The sequence below is a fragment of the Zosterops lateralis genome (genome assembly GCF_965231275.1).
Source record: "Zosterops lateralis genome assembly, chromosome: 22".
Lineage (NCBI taxonomy): Eukaryota > Metazoa > Chordata > Aves > Passeriformes > Zosteropidae > Zosterops > Zosterops lateralis.
Genome location: NC_139782.1, coordinates 5,833,683 through 5,853,632, shown reverse-complemented (window position 1 = coordinate 5,853,632; position 19,950 = coordinate 5,833,683). Strand labels below are relative to the sequence as shown.

General features: G+C 46.1%; 1 protein-coding gene across 6 annotated transcripts in view; it reads left to right on the top strand.

Annotated features, from left to right (window-relative positions):
• Positions 1–4,766: 4,766 nt before the first annotated feature.
• Positions 4,767–19,950, top strand: part of LOC310918013 (E3 ubiquitin-protein ligase MIB2) — a 60,281-nt gene continuing 45,097 nt past the window's right edge. For 5 of the 6 annotated variants that reach the window (XR_014591542.1, XR_014591543.1, XR_014591544.1 and 2 more), the window contains exons 1-3: positions 4,771–4,993; positions 16,458–16,808; positions 18,584–18,755. Coding sequence is in view for 2 of the 6 variants with exons in the window: in XM_083876691.1 (XP_083732817.1) it covers positions 16,562–16,808; positions 18,584–18,755 (419 nt within the window). In the remaining 4 variants the exon portion in view is untranslated. Of the gene's footprint in view, positions 4,994–16,457; positions 16,809–18,583; positions 18,756–19,950 lie in introns of all 6 variants that reach the window. The other variant, XM_083876692.1, reaches the window with a different exon arrangement.

Sequence of the window (19,950 nt, the reverse complement as noted above, 5' to 3'; positions counted from 1 at the left end):
CGTTTATTTGCCATTGGCATGTCCTCCCTGCCCTGCTTGGCACAAAGGGACGCTGCAGTGTCTCACACTCCTCGCTGGGTTTGCTCCCACCAGATTCCCTGTCCTGGTGTGTGGATGGAAAAGAGGGATCCCTGTGAGGGAAGGGCAGTGAATCCCTTTCTCTGAGCACCACAGGAGTGGAGAGTGGGCTCTGGTGGAAATTAGGCAGCCTTGCAATGTCTCCTTCCTCAGCATTCCTGCAGCAAAGGTGGGATGTCCCTCCTGGGGACCCTCCCAGGGCCTGTAATAGCACCAGGATTTCATGAATTGGGTTTTCAGCAGAAGCCAGGGATTGTAAAAATCACCAAACCTGGGATTGCCAGGGGTTCATCAAGGACTGGAAGGGTGGGGTTGTTGTGTGTGGGTTCGCTTTTAAAAATGAACTCTGATTTAGGACAGGACCTGACAAGAATCACAGCACAAACACTATTCATAAAATCCTCATGTGTGGCTGCTGCATGCAGTTTCACTTTTAAAAAGTAACTCTGATTTAGGACAGGACCTGACAAGAATCACAGCATGAGCACTATTCATAAAATCCTTGTTTCTTGTTGCTGTGTGCAGTTTCACTTTTAGAAAGTAACTCTGATTTAGGACAGGACCTGACAAGAATCACAGCACGAGCACTATTCATAAAAATCCTTGTGTGTGCACCATAGACAGAGAGGCACAAAGACCCCGATTCCCCAGGAACAAAGACAAATATTCATTTACAGCCACACAGGCCTGGATTCAGGTGCATCAGTGAGTTGCTTAAATAACTGCAGCAGCAGGAAAAAGAAATTAAAAAAAAAGGAGGATTGGTTTTCTGTGGCTGGGCCCAGGTTCAGGGCTGGTGTAACCCCACTGATTTCAGGATCATTTTTGGGATTTTTGGAATTTTTTTAGTGCAGCAGGATGCTGCTGCTCTGCTCCCAGGCTTTCCCACCCATTAGCATTCCAGGGGGATAGAAACCCATCCCATGGCACAGTGCTGAGAATTTTAAAATAATAAAGAAGGCAAGATGCCTGCTGTCACCACCAGCAGCTAATTACAGCAGCATGGACAGGCTTCCCTTGCACAATCCCATATGCTGTGCTCCTCCAGCACAACAAATAAACCATATTAGAGAGGGAAGGCTGAGAAAACATTTCTGATTTTGAAATCCTTTAACCCCATAGTCAGAAACACATGAAATAATTGAATGGGAATTTTGCCTTTTTTTTTTTTTTTTTTTTTTTTTTTTTTTTTTTTTTTTTTTTTTTAGTATGGAGTTGAGCAGAGTGCAGGGGGAGAACTTGATATTTAGCAATTTATTAAGAGTTTCTTTTCTCTATTAGACTCCTCCACACAACTCTGAGTTGTGTCTAACAGCCATCCCAGAATTCAGCCAGTTTTGCAGCTGGCACTGCTGGGACACTCAGCAAAGGCCAGGAGACTGATCCAGTTTAACTGATTTTTCAGTGATGCTGAGCATTGGAGGGATCCTGCCTTAGATATTGTGTGGAGCAGCCACAGGAGGAAGAGGGGACTCCAAACACCCCTCAAAGAGCAGAACTGCTGGCACAGGTGATTATCCCACACTGAGTCTGGTCCTGCTACCCTTAATTCCTCTTTTCACTACATTTTCCAGTGCTAAAAATTCCTTGGAGGGAATAAAGAGGAATCCCCCTTGGGCTTGGATTCTATTAAACTGTGGTTCCATTTGCTTCAGAGGAGAGAAAGACCTAAATGTGGAACTGAATTTCCTCAAAGTTAATTCCCAAAGCTGGGCACTGGAGGGATGTAGGTCACTTTGCTTTGTTCTGAGGCTGAGCTGAGCTATAAATACCATTGGTTTTTCCCTGAAAAGTGGGAGCACACTCATTCTTGCTGCTTTATCCAGGTCATTGCCTCCAAAGGTAACATCAGTGGCTCCTGCTGCCTCTTCCAGACTCTGCTTTCAAGGAGATGATTCTTAAAACTATTTTTTTTCCTGCATTAAGCATGTAAAACATGCATTTGGGGGGGATTATTTTTCTCTGCAAGCCCTGAAAACACATTTTGGGGCAGCTTGTTTTCCCCTCAATCACCAATCTATTAAAAAAAAATAATTATATATATATGTATAATATGTAATATAATTATATATATTACATATATATATTATGTGTAATATAATTATATATTACATATAATATATAAGTATATATAGTATATAAATATATTAATAATATATTAAATATATTAATAATTTACAATATATTGTATCTATTATATTGTATTATATTCATTATAGATAAATATATATTATAAATATACAATATGTATACTATATACTATACACTATGTAATATTTAATATATAATATGTAATTTTTAAAAAAATATTTTTATCCCGTGAAAGGTTCACCTTCAAAGAACATCACAAAGGGATCAAGTGGCCCAAGTTTTCCACATGCCGTGTCTGGAAGGTGCAAAATATTAAGGAGATTTCTTTAAGGGGAAAAAAAAGGCAGATTCCCATGAATAAATAAATCCACATATCCTGTCTGAGCCTGGAGTGGCTCCCATGGCTGACAGCAGGTGCTGAAGGAACAGTCCATGAATATTTCTGTGGAACAGCGGCATCCAGTGGGCAAAGTGGAAAACCAGGATAGGGCCACGGAAAAGCAGAGGTTTCTCCCTGATATTCAGTGCTGTGCAACTCTAGCCAGTTGCAGTAAACGTTGCAATGCCCAAATTTTCCTTTTGACCCATTGCTTTTTGGGCTGATGATGCCTGAGAAGGTAACTTTGCAAACAGTCCATTTTATTTTTATTTTTCAAAGACAGAGCAGCTTGGATTTTTTTAAAAAATTATTTTAAACAATTTAATTTAATTTTAAATTTCATTTTTAAGGAGAGATTAGCTTGAATTTTAATTATTTTCAATTTTAAAATATTTAAGTTTTATTTTTTAAAGAGAGATTAGCTTAAATTTTAAGTTTTAAAATAGTTAATTTTTAAAGATTAATTAGCTCAGAAAAAAAACCCCAACCCAACCTGACATAACTCAGAGCCTGGATGTGCAAGCTCCTGTTGAGAACAATCACTGCCAAAAGTGAGGCCTAAATTATCTCAGTATTCATTGAGTGAGTCCAAAACTCTGTGAATAGGTCTTGTAGGACAATTGGTGTTGGCTGCACTCACCTGCCTCTAATTCATTTTTATATTTATTTACATTTATTTTTATGTTTATATCAACATAAATCCACCTGGCAAAAAAACCAAGCTGAGGGAGGGAACACCAGAACATGTTGAGACCCACTGACCACATTCCAAAATATCTCGTGGCACTCACTTTTCACCTCCTGGCCCAAGGCTGTGGTGAAATTCAGTTGTGTCAGGACCAGGGCAGATCAATCCCCTCATGCCATGGTCACATTTCCCCAGGTTGTGTGCTCAGCTGGCCTGGCCAACATCACTTTTTACGCAACACAGAGGACAAGGGACACCGAGTCCTCCCGTTTGGCTTTATCAAGTGGCAGTGACGAGCCTGTTTTTGGACAGGTCCTTTTTACCCTGTAGCCATAAAACTCAGGGTAACAGCTGCTGTGCCCTGACACTGTCTCAGAAATTTTCTCTCTTCAGTCTGCACGAGCCCCAGGCGATGCTGCTGCCTGATGTCCTTCTTTCCTCTGCTCAGTCCCAGGGCTCTGCTGGTGTCCTGGGGTGGCACAAGGGATGGTTTTTTTGTGACCTTGCTGCCACATTCCTGCTGGGAAGGTTTTACCTCGCTTAACCAGAGTGTTCAAGGTGTCTCTGAGCTCAGCAAGGGCAAAGTGAGTGGAGTCTGTGTGTCCTGCACCTGTCAGGAGAGAGTCACAGGAACGCTGTCATCATCGCTGTTATCATCACAGACAGCAGACAAACTCCTAAATTGCCTCTGAAGGGAATTATAAAAGGAGTAGTCGTATGATTTAAGGTTCAAGGCCAGGCTGGGTGGAGCAGTTTGGCCTAGTGGAATGTGTCTCTGTCCACAATAGGGTTAGGGTTAGAGTTAGAGTTAGGGTTGGAGCTTTAGGGTTGGAGCTTTAAGGTCCCCTCCAACCCACCCCATTCCACCATTCAGGAGTTCAGGCACTTCAGCCAGCCATGATCTCATTCTGGGCAGAAGATGGTTCCCTGGGACAAGCAGGGAGAGGAGGATGTCAAAGCCCACCTGCTTAAAAAGACACGAATTCTCTTCATGGAATCACACAACAGTTTGGGCTGGAAGGGGACACTGAAGATCATCTCGTTCATGCCACGGGCAGGGGCACCTTCCCTTATCCCATCTTGCTCCCAGCTCTGGCACTGAACACTTCGAGGGATTGCTCAGTGACCTTCCCTGAGCTCCCCCTCCCAGTGCCTCACCCCCTCCACAGCGCAGAATTCCCCATAATACCCAATCTATACCCACTCTTTTAAACATCTAACCAAGGACTTGTTGAACTGAGCCATCCCAAAAAACCCCAAACACCAAAACACCCCTCCCCAATCCCCTCCCGCGGGCTGCGCGGCCTCTCCGCCCAGACAAACAGAACATTATCCTGAACTTTTCCCCTCACCCCCGGGCCGGGCCTGGGTCCCCCTGTGGGGCTCCCTGTGGGGCTCCCTGTGGGCTCCCCCGGGGGCTCACGGGAGTTGTAGTCGGAGCGCCCCGAGCGGAACTACAGCTCCCGGCTGCCCCCGGGAGCGCAGGCAGGGCGGGGCGGCCTCGGGGCCGAGCTGCGGCAGCGGCACCGCGGCGGGGACACGGCCGGGGCTGCGGGGACACGGCCCGGCTCCGGGGCTGAGGGGGAGTTTGCCACAGCCACACCGGGATAAAGGCAGATCCCAAGCGCGGAGCACAGCCGAGCCCCCCTCACCCGCGTTCTCTCCGCCCGCCCGCCCGGGCGCGGCTGTGGGGATGGAGGAGGGACGGCGGCTGGGTTTGTGGCTCTGGGGATCCTCGGCTCTGCCTGCGCGCTGAGGTACGTGCCTGCCTTTGACTGGGTTTTTCCTCTCAGGATGGGGCGGCTGGAAGTGGCCGGGGTGGTTTCTGGCAGCTTTAGCCGGGGTGGTTCTGGCCCCTTTAGCCGGAATTGGGGCTGGTTTAGCCGAGGTGATTGTGTCCCCTTTACCGGGGTGATTCTGGGCCCCTTTATCGAGGTGGTTGTGGCCCTTTTAGCCGGAATTGGGGCTGTTTTAGCCGGGGTGATTGTGGCCCCTTTAGCCGGGATTTGGGGTGTTTTAGCCGGGGTGATTCTGGCCCCTTTAGCTGGGATTGGGGCTGCTTTAGCCGGGGTGATTCTGGCCCCTTTACCGAGGTGATTCTGGCCCCTTCAGTAGGGGCGGTTCTGGCCCTTTTAGCCCGGGTGGTTCTGGCAGCTTTAGTCGGAATTGAGACCCCTTTAGCCGGGGTAGTTCTGGCCCCTCCAGCCCGGATTGAGACCGCTTTAGCCCGGGTGGTTCCACCTGCTTTATCCGGGGGGATTCCGGCACCTTTAGCCGGGATTGAGGCCCCTTCAGCCCGGGTGGTTCTGGCCCGTTTATCCCGGGATTGAGGCCCCTTCAGCCCGGGTGGTTCTGGCCCGTTTATCCCGGGATTGAGGCCCCTTCAGCCCGGGTGGTTCTGGCCCGTTTATCCCGGGATTGAGGCCCCTTCAGCCCGGGTGGTTCTGGCCCGTTTATAGCCAGGGTGGTTCCGGCACCTTTAGCCGGGACTGAGGCCGCTCTAGCCCGGGTGGTGCCGGCACCTTTAGCCGGGATTGAGGCTTTAGCCCGGGTGGTTCTGGCCCGTTTATCCCGGGTGGTTCCGGCACCTTTAGCCGGGATTGAGGCCGCTTTAGCCCGGCTGGTTCTGGCCCGTTTATCCCGGGATGGTTCCAGCACCTTTAGCCGGGATTGAGGCTTTAGCCCGGCTGGTTCTGGCCCGTTTATAGCCGGGGTGGCTCTGGCACCTTTAGCCGGGATTGAGGCTTTAGCCCGGCTGGTTCTGGCCCGTTTATAGCCGAGGTGGCTCTGGCACTTTTAGCCGGGATTGAGGCCGTTTTATCCCGGGGTGGTTCCGGCACCTTTAGCCGGATTGGGGCCGCACCCTCCGCTGCTGCCGCTCCAGCCCCGTTGTGTTTTCCTGGCCGCCCTGGAGGGCTGAACACCCGTCCTGTTCCCCGACAGGTACTGCAGGTAAGGCCTGGCTTGCCCGAGCTGGGGGCGGCGGTTCCTGCCGCCAATTTCGGTGTCCCTGGAGCCTGTGGGGAAGGAAAGCTCGGAGTTCGAGGCACATGTGGCTTTTTCTCTCCTGGTTTTCTGTGTTTCCAGTCTGCCCGAATGGCGGCAGAAAGGGCCAGATTAAACCCGGAGAAGTTGGTGCAGCTGTGCTGGAGGCACTGAAGGTGTTTTGCTCTCATTTCACTGCCCGTGCTCGGCTGCAGAATTACTTTCTGAATGTCACAAATTCTGATTTCTTCTACCTCGCTGAGGAGCAAGTGAGCCCTGGGCTCACCTTCATGGAGGTCACTTGAGCTTGGCTTTGCTGCTGAACCTTCTCTCTTTTTGGCTAAGAGCCTCATGACATCCTCTGCACTTCTCTCTTTCTATGGGAGGAGTTTATATGGCTCAAATGAGATACCATTTATTATTTCTCCTCTGTTTAGCAACTCCATGGTTTCCTACAACTGCTTGGTGTGAAGAATGGTGCAGTTGTTCATCCTTCTAGGACCTTCCTCTGCGCTTGATTACCTGTTGAATTTTTCATTCATGGTTTCAGGATCTGGAGGAGTGAATTGTCAAGGGATGCAGCTCCTGTAAATAACCCACATCCCACATTTTTATGGTGGGAATGATGCTGTGTGACAAGCAGATAATAGAGACGAGAAAGGGGAAGCTTCCACAGCCTTGGCAGAGCTGGAGAGGTTCTTGCCCTGTTTTGAGCTTTGAGTTGTAGGTGTTTAGGTTTGTGTCTGGAGTAGGTGACATCTTTTGGGTACCCAGTGGTTCTTTAAAAAAGTTATTTTTTAACTTACAGTGCAGTAGTTGGGTGTCAGGTAACTCTGTAGTCTCAGCTCTACCACTGGTGTATCCCTGTTTTTCAGACTGATTTAATTCTATGGTGGAAGGACAGGAGTTTCTTTAGGGTGCCTGCAGCATTATTAACAAACAGCTTCTCAACTGTCATTTAACAGCATCACCACAGGCTCTGTTTTACCCAAGAGTTATTCCCTTTTTAGGCTTCACAAAGGTGAATGTGTTTCCCATCCCTTCCTCTTTGCACAGCACAGCTCTGTGAGTCACTGCCATCAGAAGGAGCTTCGTATTTGTGTGATATTTGCCTCGGCACAATTCTCTGCTTATTCTGATATTGCTGTACAGCATCATATGTTTTGACATTTATTTTGAGTGCATGTTTGGAGCTCTGTGGCTGTGAAAATCCTGTGTGCCAAATCAGTGTGTGAAGAATCTGCCGTTCTCCTGCTTTGGTCTGCAATGGCCACTGCTGGCATTGTTTGGAAGAACTGGGATGCCTTTTCCACCAAAACTTTGTCAAATGTCTGGGAAACTGCAAAAAAACTGTGGGAGTGCTGAAAGTGTGGTGGTTGCAGTTGTCTCCTTCCCTTTTTTCTTGGGAAAGGGAATGTCCATGGCTTTTTAAGCTGCCTTCATCTAGAAGTGGGTGGCTCCAGGAGCACAGAATTCTCAGAGCTGTGGCTGCTGCCTCAGAAACGAGCTCATCTCCTGCCTTGTGTTTGTGTGTGTTTGATTTTGCTGCTCACAGAGGCTGGTCCTGGTGGTTTCTCTGGAGTTGAAGGCTTTCTCCAGCCTAGTTCAGCTCTCTGAGGTCGTGTTGTCCCTGCCTGTTCCCATCAAATCTGTTTGCCTTGCTCGTCATCTCTGCTCCAGAAGTGCTCCTGGGCTCTGGCAGGATTCAGGGCTGTGCTGAATGTGCCTGTGCCACTCACAGCAGCAGCTCTGATCCTGCCCTTTCCCTTCACTTGCTGTTTTCCAGGGGTAGAATGGAGAGTCCTGGATGTTTTTCAAGGATTCTAATTCTTGAAGGGGCCGGAATTGTAATCCAGTGTTCTCAGAGGGAGAGCAGCACCTCTTTCCATGCACTCTCCCTGAAAGCTCTGATGGGAGAGAGATCATTGAATTCTCTTTAAACTAAGAGAAAGTGGAGTCTGTTGTTTCTTGGGAGACTTGAAGAATTTAAGTATTTCTTAAATTCTGTACTAGTGTTTGAAGTTTCCAAGAACACAGAAAAAAAATCTTCCAGCATTTAGACTGGAACATGGAATCAGTGAAGTTACGTTGATGTGCTGGCAGGATCTTAGCTGGCTGATCTTAGACCTTGAGCCACATTCCCTGATGGAATCCCAAGGGAATTAGGGGTCCATGCTGGATCAGGGGTTGAAACTTTCTTCTTTTTCTGTGACCAGGCCATGGAGGACAGAACTTGGAGCTGGGATGTGTGAGCTTTGTTCCTGGCTCTCCCACCAATCCCACGTGTACCATGGGCTCCATTTCCCATCTGCACAGTGCTCTTGGACTCTGCAGAATCCCCAGAGCACAAAGAAAACATCTGGACTTGTAAAATGCACAGAGCTGGAGGTGAACTGATGGACATGCTGACCCTCAAACCTTGCCTGAGTTAGGAAGGCAAGAGCTCCTCACTTAGTCCTGCTCCCACACGCCTCCCTGGCCAAAGGCACGTCAGGAGAGATTAGACTTAAACCTTCTGATCTGCTTTCAGAGCACAGAAAGGGCAAGTTGCAGGCTGAAAGCAGGCAGGAGTGCAGTGCTGACCCTTCTGGAAGCCTCAAGGGGAATCTCAAGTTGGTAGGATGAGCTATCAAGGCTCATCAGGGATCCAGCAGGTTTTATGCTCCAGCTCCCTCAGTGCCAGGCTGAAGGAGCTGCTTTTCGTTTGGAAAAATTGGAGGAGGAGGAGGATTTGTTAATCCCTTTGTATCACCAGTGCTGAGAGTCCCAGAATCTAAATACCTGTGAGCAGCCCTACCCCAGAGCCACAGCTCTGTGTTTCCTCAACCACCTCTCAGGATATCAGAGTTAATCCCTCTTGATCTTTTCACTCCTGCAGGAAATCAGGATTTTTTGACTTTTGAATGACTTTTGAGGACACTTACTGACTTTCTGGACAGGCAATCATGTCATTAGGTTGGGGTTTTATGAACTTTTAAATGCTTGAACTGAGATTTTAATGTTAAATAGGAGTTGATGGCTGGTGTGAGAGGGATGCAGACCTGAGCTTTACCAGGGCTCCACACCATCAGCTCTGGGCCAGATGGTCTTGCCTCTGAGAAATATATTAGAGCAATGTCAAGGAAGAGCACAGTTGAAATCCGCTGCCAAGACAGATTTCTCACTGTTGGAATATGTTTCTGTCTGATCCTCTATTTCTAGATGATTGAAAATAGTTCTGGAAGGGATTTTGCTGAGGCCACCTAGTCCATCCTTTTCCACAAGGCATGATAAAGTACACTGAAACCCTTCCTGATGGCTCTGTTAAGGTTGTTCTTTAAGCAGTGGAGATATTCCAGCTGCCCTGGGCGGGTTGTATTTGACTTTATTAAACTTTTTTTTTAATATTGCGGCTTTTGTCACTACTGGGCACAGAAACAAGGGATGCAGGTGATTATTGACCTCTTAGTGCCAAGGGCCAGAAAAGTGATCCTGATTCCTGGCAGGAAATAGACACTCAATACAATAATATTGAGTTTTTGTTTCTTTTCCACAGAGATCTTCCAAAAAAGTTCAAATACCATCTTCCCATTTTTTTTTTTCTATGCAAAGACCTTCATTCAAACTTAGCAAATAATTGCTTTTTTTTTTTTTTTTCTTAAACAACATTACCTAGTAGTTGTGTGTGTGTGGGCAGGGAGTATTTGTTTTTACTGTAAAGCAATGTAAATTTAACTGGAAGATCTGCTATTGAGGAAAAAGTGGATTCTTTCTCATCAGCTGCTGAGCTTTTTCAAGGCTCCAGGCTCAAATCTGCAAACTGTCGGCTCCAATTAAGGCAAATGGCTGGAGCTGTTTTTTCTCCCTCCTGGAAAGAACACAGTTCATCAAAAGCCAGAAGGAAATTTCATCGGGCTCATGAGCAATTATCTCATGGGATGTAATAAGAGAGAGATCCACGAGATGCCCTGTGTGAACTTCCACTTGTAATCACTTTAATTCTCCACTGGGCACACGAGTTCAACAACAACAACAACAAAAAAAAAAAAAAAAAAAAAAAAAAAAAAAAAAAAAAAAAAAAAAAAAAAAACCAACAAACCTGAAGTTTTGCTGTGGAGTAAAAGCTGGTAGAGAGAACTTGTGTTTTTTGTAGGGTTTTTGATGGATGTTGACATAGAAATGTGAATTTTGAGCATCCCTGAGCTGGCAGGAGATATTCCATCTTTCTGTGTGGGGTGGGTTAACCCTGGCAGGCAGCTCCTTTTCACCCCAGTGGGACAGAGAACAGGACTGGAAGGGTGAAATTAAGGAATTCATCAAGTGCAAGGATTACCTGGGAAGGCAAAGAAACTCCAAACACTCTCCTTTCCTATTTCTTCCCCCAATTTTTATTGCTGAGCACCTGTGTCACTCAGAGTCAGCTGTCCTTGGCTGCTCCCTCCCAAATTCCTGTGCACCCTCAGCCTCAGTGGGAAAACCAAAAAAAGCTTTGATTCTCCAGCTCAACCCCCCCCTGTGCTGTCAGCACTGCTTTGGTCACAAAACCAGAGCCCCAGAGAAGCTGCAGTGAAGGAAATGAAATGAATCCCAGCCAAACCCAGCAGCCTGTGGTGTGCCACAGCTTCTGGTGGTGGCAGCCTGTGCCAGCTGTTTGTTTGTGGTTTATGGTGGTTGTTTCCTAAAGGTGCTTGTTTGCATTTCAGGGTTTGAAAGCAAATATTGACCCTTGTGCAATCCAAGTTCATTGCATGGTTTAGCAGGGAGCTGATTCATGAAAAACATTGTGCTGTGTCTTTGCTCCTGGGTGATCACTGTCACTTTCTGTTTAATTAGTTTTGTTACTCAGTGCTGACAAAAAGCCCTTTTTAGTCCCCAGCTCTCAGTGACAAAGCCAGTTTGGATTTTGTGCAGGTTGTTTTTGGAGCAGGTTCACTTTTCTCTCCCTGTGGTCATCACAGGGGGGTTGAAATTTGAGTTAAATTGAAGGTTCAAGGCCAGCTCAGTTCAGTTTCTGTGTCCACTTTTGCGTCCTGCCATACCCACACACAATGAACCCAAAATTTAAGATGTATAACTTCTTTCTAACTTCTTCCACCTTTAGATGGAAGATCATTTATTTAGATCATTTTTCTGAGGTTGGTGTCCATTTCTTTATGAAACCAGAATGCTGGAATGAAGAGTTTGCACAATTCTACTGCTCCTGAATATTAATAAATTTGCTGGTACTTCCTTTAGACCTGCATCCGTTAACAAGGTGAAGGAACAGATGGAAAATCTGAGTAAGAACCACTCAAACATTGCTGAAAGGGAAAGGAACAACCGAGTGCCAGAACACAACCAGCGTAAAATGGGATGTAAAATTCACTTTGGGCAAAACAGATCAATGGGCTGGCATTTGTAAAGGCCAAGTGTTGATTGCAGAGATAAAATTCTAGGTGGGGACTCTGAGCCTGGCTGGTTTTATTTTTAGCATTTCATCCCTGTGTTTCAGGATGTGCCTGTGCTCTCATGCTGGAATGACAAGATATTAATCCCTGAGCAGAGGCTTATTAATCACCTGCTTTATTCTGTTTATGTAATAGTGTTAAATATACTCTGGGAGCACGTGAGGTTTGGGCCCTGGAAATGATTTCACCTCATGCAGGGCGTTGTTTTTTTTTTTATTGATTTATCAGATTTTCTGATTTCAGCTCAGACTGATTTATCAGTAAAACGCCTTTGTTGATCTGCTGTTGGTATTTAAGCCACAAAAGCAGCATCTGCTCCTCTCTGCCTCCCCTCCCCTGTGCCAGCGATGCCATTTTGCAAAATTTTAGACTAAACAAAATTCCTGACTGCACAAGGAGAAAGGGAGAAAAATGTCATTGAGGCCTTGTGGCTTTGCAGGGGAGTCTCATGGAATTCCAGACTGGTTTGGGTTGGAGGGAACATTAAAGCCTTATTATTAATCTCATTTTCACTACCCCAGGTTGATCCAAGCTCTGTCCAGACACTTCCAGGGATGGGGCAGCCACAGCTTCCCTGCTGCAGGGCACTGTCCATGTGGTGATGGGTCAAAAATATTGATTTCTTGTGTGTTTTGCTGCTTTTCTGCTCTGTTTTCATCCAATAGCAACTACATTTGTGTGAATTTTTGGCATGAATGCTGGCTTTGGTAATAAGCTTAGCTGCTGTAAGCCTTGAGCAGAGATATTTGATCCTGGTTGACTGTTATTGAAGAACACAAAAGTATTTATTTCTGGCTTGAAGGAAGGAAAATGGGTAGGGAACAATACTTGATGGTGCAGGTGAGCTCTGGGCAGGCTCTGAGCTGTGAAATTTGTGTCAGGGAAGGGGAAAAACCTTGCTGAGCCTTATTTCTGTAGGGAAATGCTCACAGGAGCGGCGGAGAAAGTGGTGCTGATAAAAACCAGCAGTTTTTAATTCAATATGAGCTGTCTTAATTCAGCCATTACACCAAAATTGTGTCTGTGTTGTTATTCTTGATGTGAGGATATGAAAATTAAGTCTTGAAGCTTTACAGTGATCAATCTACACTTTTAATGGCTTGGTAAGACTTTATTTAATGGCAGTGGAAGAGTCAAAAGAGTAAGAAATGGACAGTGATGTTATTTTCAAAATGCGCAGTGTGATCCTGGCTGCGTTGGGGGCTGATCCCTTGGGGAAATTGGGAATTTTGGAGAAGTGTGTGATTTGCAGTAGCCTGAAGAAGCATCCCCTGCATGGGCAAATTCAGTTCAACTCAGAAGACAATTCAAACTGCAAAATATATGTAAAGAGAAGAAAAACAAAAAGAGATTTTTTTTTTTTCTTTTTTTTTTTCTTTTTTTTTTCTTTTTCTTTTAAACACTTCCTCTGTTTACCATGCTGTTCAAATAATATGATCACCAGGTTCCAGGCACTGATTTTTGTCAGCTACTCACAGTCCTGGGTTCTGTTTGCTGTGGGGCCAGACCAGCAGCAACCTTTGCCTCCCACGAGGTGAAAATTGGGCTGTCACAGTTGAATATTGGCAGAAAGTTGCCACAATTATTGCAGCTAAAATGCCGTGGCCTTTTTTTTTTTTTTTCAGTTAAGTTTTAGTGGAATTTCCTAAAACTCAGAGATTACATCTCTGCTGCTCTTTCCTGTGTCACAGCAGGCAAGGTCAGATGGTTTAGATGAGGATTCAGAAATCTCCTTTTCCTGTAATGGATTATTTGTTCATGATTACTTGAAATTCCCATGGGAAATCGATGTTTTTTCCCTGTGAATCATTTCTGGCAGCTCTACCTGTCCTTCCCTGGAATAATTACAGCCCAGGCAGCATCAAGGGAGAGGAGTATTTGCTTCAGTGAGTGAAACATTTCCACTTAAGAAGTCAATAATGCTGCTCTGGCAAGGCTCAAACCACAAGAACACCATAATTCATCCCATGAAGGTTCTGAACAGCCTTTTCCTCCTGTTCTGCATCTCCCCTGCAGAGGAGCTGGGAGTGCAGCACTCACTCGGTGCCTTCTTGTGTGGAAAATGGAATATTCACCTCCTCAGATCAGCCAGCAAGGGGCTGCTGGTGGTTTTTGCAGCTCCTTTTGAAAGCATTCAGCTTTTGTCACAGGTGTGCAGCTGAGCCTCCAGCAGCATCCAGGATTTTGGGAAGATGCTGATGCCTCCAGCAGCATCCAGGATTTTGGGAAGATGCTGATACCTCCAGCAGCATCCAGGATTTTGGGAAGATGGGAGGAGTGTGAGTTTTCCTTTGTGGGGCACAGGGTTGGCTCTGCTGTCAGGATTCACTGCTGGATTCACTGTCAGGATGTGTCAGTGCCAGCCTGCTCTGCTCTTTTCAGGTAAGGAGGGATTATCCTCCTTTGTGCTGTAGGGATTTATTTTTTGTGGGTTTGTGGGACAGCCTGGAATCTTCTTTGGTGAATAATTGCTGGAAGTGGCATTGCTTTCCTTGGAATACTGAGAGTTCTAAGCCTGTGGTGGTGCATTCATTCCTGGGGAGAGGAAGAAGGCCCAGTGAAATGACAGAAAAAACTCTTAAGGCTGGGAAGTGACCTTCTATCCTCATCCAGGACCCTGTGGAATTTGTTGCTTCCTTCTCTAAGCATGGAATTCCTTTTCCCACTGTTATCACCCACCCCCACGTCCCTTGGATAAGCAGGAAGGGGTGGTGGTGGTTCTTTTTAGAGAAAAGCCCTGTAACAATAATTGAATCATGCTTTATTTTGCATTGTTGGATGTTCCCATTTGTTTTCTCTGCTTGACTGCCTTGACTGATTCATAGCAGCCTTTTAAAAAAAGCAGTTCTGCCTCTTAGTCGAAGCAATAAATAGTCCATTTTATTCATCTCTGATCTGGAAGGAGAGGGAGAATCTCACTAGGCTCTAAAAAGAATATTCTTTGATAATTCCTGCTCTCATAAAGACAGTAAACACTGTTGCACCTTCAGCTCAGCAATGTTACATCCACCCCCACAAAAAAAAAACAACCAAATGAAAGAGTCGCCCAGAGCGACTTTTAGTGATGATTAGAAGGGGAGGATGATGTGAAGTTCACAAGGACAGCTGGGTTTGATGCTGTCCTCGTTGTGACAGGGGTTTGGATGTCACAGCAGTGAGGACAGGGAGAGGCAGAAGCTGCAGAAGCTGAGCAGAAATCAGGCTCACGCTGGAAATGTGGGTTTGCATCAAACGACTCCTCCATGCATTCAAAAAGGGGATGTTTGGCTGGAGGATGGGTTTTATTTTTAGGGTTTGGTGATTTCAGTTGCTTTTATTGGTGGGTGGGAGCGTTGACAGCACATCCCAGGGCCCAGAGCTGCTCCTCACATCCCCTCAGCTGGACCAGCTCCTCACCCTCTGTGTCCTGGCACTGGGGGAGCTTTGCTTGTGCCATCTGCATTTTTTATCCCTTGGCATCCTCTTGGACCTTTTTTTTTCAATTTTTGAGAAAATCTGGATGTTAGGTTAGCTCAGGAGGAGGAGGGAGACCCAAGGATGCCCAAGGATGTTAAAGGAGATTTTTCCAGACTAAATATTCCACATTATTCTTCACTGTCTCGTCGTGCTGGTAAAGAGAGAAACAAGGATTTGAGAATCTGCTTGATATGAGGATCTGATTTAATTCAGAGTTGAAGATGTGCTGCATCTGTGTGGTGTTCACCTCATTTACCCATTGTCATGGCAACAGTTGGGAAAGGCTGTCCCTGTCTCACTGATCCCAGCACTAAATCTGCTGGCTTTATTGCAGCCCTTCCCTGTTCCTGCTGGAGCTTGTGGATGAATAACAGGAAAAGACTGAAATTAATCTGACATTGGCCATGTTTTTGAAAAACTGCCATCACTTGGGGAGAACAGACAAACGCTTCTTTCAGATTTTAAAACTTCCTGTGTCCTCAAATCAAAACCAAAACTGACTTGAAGTGAAACTCGACAGTGCTGTATTAAGAAAAGATGTATGTGAGGAGACTGCCTGAAAAAATAGACTGAGATTGACTTTTATTGGTAAAATCGTGCTGCTGGTGTTTCCTTGGTCATTTCTTTCAATTTTATTTACTGTGCTTGCTTGTTTCTGCTGCTGTTGTATCTCTGGTGGCTCTTGGGCTTATTCTTGAGTTTGGAATCAAGGGCTGGTACTGGAATTTTGTAGACTCCTTGCCCAGTTCTCTTCCATCATGCACAGCTCTCTGGAACATGTTTTTGTATATTATTGCAGATGCTGATGAGCCTTGAAAGCCTGGTTAGTTTTTATATCATTCCCAACAGTGCTTAAGCTGTGAGAATCCCAATTCTGAATAAAACAGAGATAAATCTCCTCAGCAGGTCAGGCTTTTTCTGCAGCCAGATCATTCTGGGGGGAAATGTGATGTATGGAGTGGCATCACCTGAAAATTCCTGTTGTATTTCCAGATGAAATGTGACATGTAGAGTGGCATCACCTGAAAATTCTTGTTATATTTCTAGGGAAAATATGATGTATGGAGTGACATCACCTGAATTTCTGTTATATTTCCAGATGAAGTGTGGAGTGTCATAACCTGAATTCCTGTGATATTTTCAGGGGAAATGTGACACATGGAGTGGCATCACCCGAATTTCTCTTGTATTTCTGGGGTAAATGTGATGTGTGGAGTGGCATCACCTGAAAATTCTTGCTATATTTCCAGGGGAAATGTGACATGGAGTGTCATCACCTGAATTCCCATTGTATTTCCAGGGGAAATGTGATGTGAGGAGTGGCATCACCCGAAAATTCCTGTTGTATTTCCAGGTGTGCTGACCATGCTGCCCACGACGCCGCCAGCGCTGCCGGTGATCCCGCCCGTCTCCGAGACCCCTGAGGAGGAGGAGTTTTAGGGTTTGCTGTGCAGCTCCATGGACCTGGACCCCTATGCCAGCATGCAGGTCGGGATGAGGGTAGTCCGTGGAGTGGACTGGAAGTGGGGCAGCCAGGACAGCGGCGAGGGCAACGTGGGCACCGTGGTGGAGATCGGCCGGACGGGCAGCCCCACCACGCCCGACAAGACCGTGGTGGTGCAGTGGGATCAGGGCAACAGGACCAACTATCGCACGGGATTCCAGGGGGCTTACGACCTGCTGCTCTATGACAACGCCCAGATAGGTGAGCAGAGCAGGGGACAGCCCCTGGCACGGCCACCTCCTGCCCCAGGTCACACCTGCCCCCTGTGCCAGCCTTTGGTACCTGCCTGCAGAGCGATGCTGAGCCTTGTGCGTGGACAGGGTGTTCCTGTTTGCCTCTGTGCAAAGGCTCTGCTTGAGCAGGGTTTGGGCAAAGATACAGCCACCTCCTGCCCATGTCCCTGGTGCTGGGACAGCCTTTGACACCACCTGTGTGTGGACAGAGTGTTCCTGTTTGCCTCTGGGCAAAGGCTCTGCTTGAGCAGGGCCTGGGCCAGGGCACAACCACCTCCTGCCCATGTCCCTTGTGCCTTTGACAGCACCTGTGCATGGCTGAGATATTCCTGTTTCTGTCTGTGCAAAGGCTCTGCTTGAGCAGGGCCTGGGCAAGGGGACAGCCACTGGCACAGCCACCTCTTGCCCCCATGTCCCTTGTCCCTTTGACACCAGCTATTCATGGCCAGGACATTCCTGTTTCCCTCTGTTTGAGCAGGGCCTGGGTGAGGGCACAGCCAGTGGCACAGCCACCTCCTGTCCATGTCCCTTGTGCCTTTGACAGCACCTGTGCATGGCCAGGACATTCCTATTTCCCTCTGTGCAAAGGCTCTGCTCTCCTACTTTTTCCATCTGTGAGCTGAACACTTTCACTGACTTTGTCCTCCAGCCAGGAAAAGGATATTTCAAATGACACATATCACTTCACATTTTATTACTGCAGCATCACCTACAATACACGATTTTTTCCCCTTTAAAACATGCATTCATCAAGTTTCATTCAAATCCCCTTTACAGTTGTGTGTCCTAATTCTGTAAAGTGTGGATTAGAGGAGTAGATTCATTCAGAACAGTTGTGCCAGGGTTTTCTAGCCCTTAAATAATTTCTCTTTAGAAGCAGAGCTGTCTCAATGCCCAGCATTAAGCATGGCACTCTTCCATGAGCAGTATTTGTGCTGTAATGAACAGAGATGTTTACTTTAGACACGACTGGGATAAAAAATGGGAATGTAAGAAGCTCTAAAGAGGTAAACAGAGGACTCAGAGGATTTCTGGGTGCATTGTGTTTGTGTGTGAAGCACTGCCTGCCCTTGGCTCAGTAAAAACTCTTTTTCTGGAAGGATTTGGCATTCTGCAATGCTGGAAGGGTGGTTCTAAGGTGTGAAGGAGCTCTGGCTTGCTGCTGCTAATTAAAAGTAGTGTTTGTTTAAATTTCTCCAGATCAGTCGATTTGTATCTCCCATCCCTCTCTTTAAAGCCGGGGTGACGCTGCTGTTCCAGATGCTGCAGCAGAATTCTCAGGGATGTCAAAAGCCAAATAAACACCTCAGAGAAACTTGAACACAGGTTCCAGGTTTTCCCTGGAATTTGTGTGGATCTCAAAGGTCTTTTCCTGGGAGAATTTGACATTCTGCAGTGCTGGAAGGACAGTTCTAAGAGCCTGTTTTATCCTGAAATTTGTGTGGATCTCAAAGGGGTTTTTTGGTGAGGAATTGGCATTCTGCAGTGCTGGGAAGGGTGGTTCTAAAAGCCTGCTTTTCCCCGGAATTTGTATAGATCTCAAAGGTCTTTTCCTGGGAGAGTTTGGCATTCTGCAGTGCTGGAAAGGATGGTCCTAAGAGCCTGTTTTTTCCTGGAATTTGTGTAGGTCTCTAAGTTTTTCTGTGAGGATTTGGCATCCTGCAGTGCTGGGAGGGGTGGTCCTAAAATCCTGATTTTTCCCTGGAATTCATGTGTATCTCCCATTCCCTTTTTCTCCCCCAGGTGTCCGTCACCCCAACATCATCTGTGACTGCTGCAAGAAGCACGGCATCCGAGGCATGAGGTGGAAATGCAAAATGTGCTTTGACTACGACCTGTGCACCCAGTGCTACATGAACAACAAACACGACCTGTCCCACTCCTTCGAGCGCTACGAGACCGCTCACTCCCAGCCGTGAGTCCTCTTCCCCCTCTGCAGATTTGTGGGGTTCAGTTCCATCCTGGGGCTCTCCAAAACCTGCTCTGTGCACCCTAGGGCTGTGCAAAATAACCCAGCAATAACTTAGAACCTAATTTTTACATGTCTGGATAATTGATAGAGAATTTCATGTAAATATCAGGCAGTGCGCAAGTTTTGCTGATCAGGTTGCACGACCAAAAAGGTTTGTTCTATAGAATAATACTGGTTTATGGGGTTTAATTCCATCCCAAGGTTCTCCAAAACCTGCTCTGTGCACCCAGGTCTGTGAAAAATAACCCAGTAGAACCTGACTTGTACATACCTGGATAATTCATAAAGAATTTCATGTAAATGTCTTGGGCAGTGCTCAAGTTTTTTTGCTGATTGGGTTTTATGACCAAAAAGGTTTGTTCTATAGAATAATTCAAATTTATAGGACTTAATTCCATCCTGGGGACCTCCAAAACCTGCTCTGTGCACCCCAGGGCTGTGCAGAATAACCCAGTAGAACCTGACTTGTACATATCTGGATAATTCATAAATAATTTCATGTAAATGTATTGGGCAGTGCTCAAGTTTTGCTGATTGGGTTTTATGACCAAAAAAGGTTTGTTCTATAGAATAATTCCAATTCATGGGTCTAAATTCCATCCTAAGGTTCTCCAAAATCTGCTGTGTGAACCCCAGGGCTGTGCAAAATAACCCAGAAATAACTTAGAATCTAATTTTTACATGTCTGGATAATTGATAAAGAATTTCATGTAAATATCAGGCAGTGCGCAAGTTTTGCTGATGAGGTCGCACAACCAAAAAGGTTTGTTGTATAGAATAATTCCAATTTATGGGGCTCAGTTCCGTCCTAAGACTGTCCAAAACCTGCTGTGTGCACCCAGGGCTGTGCAAAATAACCCAGTAGAACCTGACTTGTACATATCTGGATAATTCATAAAGAATTTCATGTAAATGTATTGGGCAGTGCTCAATTTTTACTGATTGGGTTTTAAAAGGTTTGTTCTATAAAATAATGTCAGGCTTGGTTAGGTTTCATGAAGCTGCTTGGGAAAAAAAGGCAGCAAACAGAAATCTGCAGTGTTTTTATACAGTAACAAAAAGAATTATTTCTTCTCTGGTTTTTCTCTTCCTCAGCATCCCCCACAATTAAATAATTTCTCAGACATGCTTTGCTATT